At 41.6% G+C, this 5,429-nt stretch overlaps 1 protein-coding gene across 1 annotated transcript; it reads right to left on the bottom strand.

Moving 5' to 3' along the window:
- Positions 1–4,125: 4,125 nt before the first annotated feature.
- LOC107657517 (protein PRRC1-like) lies at positions 4,126–4,642 on the bottom strand. The gene is made up of 2 exons (XM_016445639.1): positions 4,313–4,642; positions 4,126–4,182 (listed from the first exon to the last, which is right to left on the bottom strand). Exons 1-2 carry the CDS (start codon positions 4,535–4,537, stop codon positions 4,126–4,128), a joined length of 282 nt encoding a protein of 93 aa, XP_016301125.1. The 5' UTR covers positions 4,538–4,642.
- Between the last annotated feature and the right edge of the window lie 787 nt (positions 4,643–5,429).

Here is a 5,429-nt window from a genome sequence, read left to right as displayed (position 1 = left end):
TTTTAACAATACAGATTGTGTCAAAGCAACTGTACAGCATTAATTAGGAAAATATAGTGTCAATAATGCAAAATGATAAAAGTAAACACTCATTTTTCAGTTAAAGACAGTTCATCGTTGAATTCAGTGATGTCATCATCCAGCTCAGTTCAGTTTAAATAGTGGCTGTGCAATCAAGTCAACGATATCGCTGGAAATGAAGTGTCCCCAACTAAGCAAGCCAGAGGCGACAGCGGCAAGGAACCAAAACTCCATCGGTGACAGAATGGAGAAAAAACCTTGGGAGAAACCAGGCTTAGTCGGGGGCCAGTTCTCCTCTGGCCAGACAAACCAGCAGTTTTAACACTTGTTTCTCTGGATAATGTTATATGAAGCACCATTACTTCAAACGAGTTATACTTGAAGCCCACCCTCTGAGAAATACTGAAAACATTGTTATAAATTGAAGCAACTCCTCCCCCTTTACCTTTTGGACGTGTCTCATGTTTATAACAGTAATGGGGGGTAGACTCGTTTAAAATAATGTAATCATCAGGTTTTAGTCAGGTTTCTGTCAAACTGAGCACATCTAGGTTATGATCAGTGATCATATTATCTACAAAAAGCACTTTCGTAGAAAGGGACCTGATATTCAGTAAGCCAAGCTTTATCATTTGTTTATCCGTATTACATCAGTTACGTGTTGTCTAACCCCAATAGAGTTCAGAATATCTATGAATGCTGATTCCAATTCATCTTTTTCATTATCAACATGAATATTAAAATCACCAACAATTAAAACTTTATCTGCAGCCAGCACTAACTCAGATATAAAATCAGCACATTGTTTAATAAAGTCTGTATGGTGCCCTGGTGGCCTGTATACAGTAGCCAGTACAAACATCACGGGATTTATCATTAACGTGCTTCTCTGGATAATGTTATATGAAGCACCATTACTTCAAACGAGTTATACTTGAAGCCCACCCTCTGAGAAATACTGAAAACATTGTTATAAATTGAAGCAACTCCTCCCCCTTTACCTTTTGGACGTGTCTCATGTTTATAACAGTAATGGGGGGTAGACTCGTTTAAAATAATGTAATCATCAGGTTTTAGTCAGGTTTCTGTCAAACTGAGCACATCTAGGTTATGATCAGTGATCATATTATCTACAAAAAGCACTTTCGTAGAAAGGGACCTGATATTCAGTAAGCCAAGCTTTATCATTTGTTTATCCGTATTACATCAGTTTTTTTATTTGTTGAACATCAATTAAATTGTTACTCTTAAATTGGTTTGGACGGTTTTTGTATTTTCTAGTTCGGGGAACAGACACAATCTCTATTGTGTGATATCTAGGTGAAAGAGTTTCTATGTGCTGAGAATTAACTGATTTTCTGTTACATGAGGCGGCTAGCAGACGGTCGGTTTAGCCAGTCTGTCTGCTTCCTGACCTGGGCCCCAGTTAGTCAAGTACAAACTCTAAGACTATGTGCCATATTTCTAGAGAAGAGCGGCACCACCCCAGGAGGGATGAAGACCATCTCTTTTCAACAGGTCAGGTCTGCCCCAAAAACTCATTGATACATGTGTTGTTATTCTGCGGGCACCACTTAGACATCCAGCCATTGAGTGACGAGAGTCTGCTGTGTATCTCATCACCACGGTAAGCAGGGAGGGGACCAGAGCATATTACAGTGTCTGACATCGTACTTGCAAGTTCACACACCTCTTTAATGCGGCCCTGATCATGAGGGACTGTGATCTGACTTTTCCATTGATAATAAGACACGAGTTCTTGAACATCTCTGCTGTGCCATTGGACTTCCATGCAGCCACATATTCCTTAAAAGATTGTAGTAATATGCCAGTCAGTCTCTCGAGAAAGCTGGATAATGTGATGTTATTCAGACAAAAAATCTCAGAGGCAACTGCAGGGCACCTCCAAAGAGCTCCAAGAATACCTTGCTGCTGATTTCTCACCACAACCGAACTGCTCCAGAGCTCATGTTCAGGAGATTATTTTGGTGCAGATCAGAGTGTTTGCCATGTTCACATGTGCCTAAGCAAACCGAACTAAGGGAGAAAATGCACTCACTGCATCACTCTGAACAGCTCCTCAGAAGGATGCAGTGTTACCTGCTGCACATGCTCCAGGGCCACAGGTGTGGCCTGAGTGAACGTCTCCAGGTGAATCCCGTTCCCTGGATCATCCAGGATCAGACAGCCGATGTCAAACCACCTGACGAGAGAGCGTGAACAAGGCTGCTCAGTTTCTCCTATCATGAGAAAAGGAAGCACAACTCTCTCACGAGTGTCTTCAGAGCTCTACATGAAGCTCTTCCCGGCATGTTTGCTTTACTGATTGAATCCCACACTTGAATCCCATGCAGATTCCCTCATTATAAACATTTACATTTAGTCATTTAGCAGATGCTTTTATCCAAAGCGACTTACAAATGAGGATAGGGCTTGGGTCGATAAACAACTATAAAATGGATTTTAAGAGGGTGGGTAATAGTGGCTGAATGTAATTCAAAGGAGCTGTTGCTACTCAGAGATGGTAAAGGATTAAATTTCCAATCATTAGAGATAAGCAGACCAGTACCTCCACCTCTTCCAATCAGACAGAGGGAGTGGGAAAAAGAGAAATTATCGGAGAGTGCTGCAGGTGTAGCATTGTCCTCTGGTTTGATCCACTCGAACGGTAGAGTCGATGGTCTTTACACTCTTCGGTCTTCACACGAGTGCTGCCGCGACCGCTGCCGCGGTATACTAAGCTTTTTATATTCCTCTAACAAAACTCAAATTGAATTCAGCTGGACACTTTCCTGTTTATCACAACAAATGGCCAAGCAAAGCGCACAATACTGACAAGGTACGCGATACAGTACGAGACCAAACGCGATTTCAGCACGTCTCCACACAGAAGAAATAAACAACAAGGTGCAGATATGATGTGAGAGATGAACTGTGCAGTGATGATAACGGGATTTCTGTGACGACTGCTTCAGTGATGGGAACGCTCTTCACTCTCTTTCTGTTTATAAGTCCTTCCCAGTTTGAATAACTATTTTGTTTTTCTTGCTACTAATATGCAGTCTAATGAGATGCAATGAGTAAAAAGCAATCAACTACCTGATAAATGATTCTTAGTTTGCTTTGTGTGTGTAGCCGCTTCCTCAAACACAATTTTGGGGAAACACGTGTTCTATTAACCAACATTAATCACTGTTATTACAAAATCAAGAGCAATAATAGAGCAATAATAATAATATTGCATTCCTACCCTCTAATGAGTTCCTGTTTTTTTACACAATTTATAAACTTTTTGTAGGCTATTTACATGTCAAGTTAGATGCAGCTTCTGCTCCTCCTTTGCAGTTTTAAGATGGCTTTTACTGATGTTGATAACATTTTATTGGTAACAGTATATAGTAGGGATGAAACGATTTACTCAACTCACGATTCGATTCGATTCACGATTTAGATTTCACGATTCGATTCGATTCACTATTTTATTAATTTTTTTAACAAAATGAGATTTAAGACAAATTATAAATAAATGTGTAATTTTATTATTGCTTGGACAAAATTCTGCAGGTTTCTTTGTGAAATTGATATATAACACTATAATAATATACTAATATAGCACTTGTAAATTATTGCTCTTTTGTTGGTTATGATTGCTTCTATTGTCCTCATTTGTTAGTGGCTTTGGATAAAAGCGTTTGCTAAATAACAAAATTAAAATTTAATGTAAATGTAAATAACAAAACTAAATTGAACATTTAAAACAAGCCCCAAATCAAATAACGCAGTCGGTGGAGAGCAACTGCGCTCGACTGCGCAATCCAACACAGCCGCCTTGCCGTCGCGAGAGTTTTTTGGCACACGTCAGTATGACGTGTAACTTGGCAAGTCGGATGTAACTCGGACACTTTCTAACCGGCATGCATCTCGCGGTGATCACCGGTGATCTGGGCTGTGTTCCACTCCACTTTTAGACACGTACTCGCAAACTTCCCTAAGCACTTCCCCTCGGGGGAATCCCCGCTGCCATTTTGAAGTGCGTTCCGCTTCGGGAAGTTTATATGGACAGACCCTCAACCCCTCGATTTTCACAGAGGGAGCGAGTCTGCTTCATATGCACACTTTGACAGCGGCACGCCGCAGACTGTCAATGCGCTCCTGAGCTCCCTACACACACACACACACACACACACACACACACACTTCTGATGAACACGTATGGTTTGAAGTCTCATGGTTCAGTGTTTCCTGTCATATCACAGAGCTCTTGTCATGACTCTCCACACGGTGTGCTCACCTTGACCCCTGCGGCGTATCCCAGCGGCTGCGGGGCGATGTTGGACTGATCGGCCTCTCCTGTCACCATGGCCAAACCAAACACCTCCTGAAACGCGTCCCGCACCGCGGCCACCTTCACCTCCTTATCTGACGTCACAACCACGTCCATGTCTCCTCCAGACTCTGACACAAACACACAAATCACATCAGCTGCTTTCCCATCGGGCCGAGCGGTTCTGAGCATGCAGAGTAACGGTTCCTGTCCGATGCAGTTCAGTACGGAACGATTACAGATCAAAGCACAGACAGGTGTCTCAGCTCAGGTAATGGCACTGTGGTAATGGAGTGGTAAAATAAAAAATAAATAAAAGTCACATTCCAAAACAAAATAAAAAGTACTCTCCATAGGCGTAATGGTTTTTATACTGTACAAACTGTTAGGGATGTCCCGATCAGGTGTTTTGTGCCCCTGATCCAATCTGATCCGAGTCTAAATATTGAGTATCTGCCGATACCGAGTCCTGATCCGATACTTGCATGATGTATGTTTATGTACAGTATATGTATTACAAGATACACACTTTCTATGTATATATATGTTAGGGCTGAAACAATTAGTCGACATTATCGACAACGTCGACAATAAAAAATTGTCGCCAAATATTTTTGTTGTCGAGTAGTCGTTTGATCTCATATGACGTAATGTAAGAGCCTGCAATAACGCGGTTTGACCAGTGTGGCGCTGTAGCGCAAGACTGTAATTCAGCCCTCCTGATGCCATTCAAGAGAAGAAGACAGCGCTTCAGACTGGGTAAACGCTTTCAAACCTGAGGTTGCTGAGCGGCGTTTGGATGAATATGTAAATATGTACTGTGCTCTTTCATCTCAATAACAAAATAAACACATCAAAAACTGACAGCGGTGAGAAAGCAGCAGTTTAAAACACATCCGATTACAGTGATGTGGATGTTTGCACGAGCACACAGTTCCGTACTCCAGTGAAGTCCAGTCACGTCACGTTCATTTATATAGTACTTTATGCAATATAGCCTTAAAGGGTTAGTTCACCCAAAAATTATGTCATTAATTACTCACCCTCATGTCGTTTCAAACCCGTAAGACCTTCGTTCATCTTC

The sequence above is a fragment of the Sinocyclocheilus anshuiensis genome, unplaced genomic scaffold (assembly GCF_001515605.1).
Source record: "Sinocyclocheilus anshuiensis isolate Anshui unplaced genomic scaffold, SAMN03320099.WGS_v1.1 scaffold2271, whole genome shotgun sequence".
NCBI lineage: Eukaryota > Metazoa > Chordata > Actinopteri > Cypriniformes > Cyprinidae > Sinocyclocheilus > Sinocyclocheilus anshuiensis.
The sequence above is the reverse complement of the archived record's forward strand: the minus strand, read 5'-3'. Positions and strand labels throughout refer to the sequence as shown.

Excerpts from the sequence above, each read along its gene's own strand:
- LOC107657517 (XM_016445639.1), bottom strand. The coding sequence starts at position 4,537 with ATGCTCAGAACCGCTCGGCCCGATGGGAAAGCAGCTGATGTGATTTGT. Across the intron at positions 4,183-4,312 it reads GATACGCCGCAGGGGTCAAG|GGAGCTCAGGAGCGCATTGA; the intron begins GTGAGCACACCG and ends GTGTGTGTGTAG.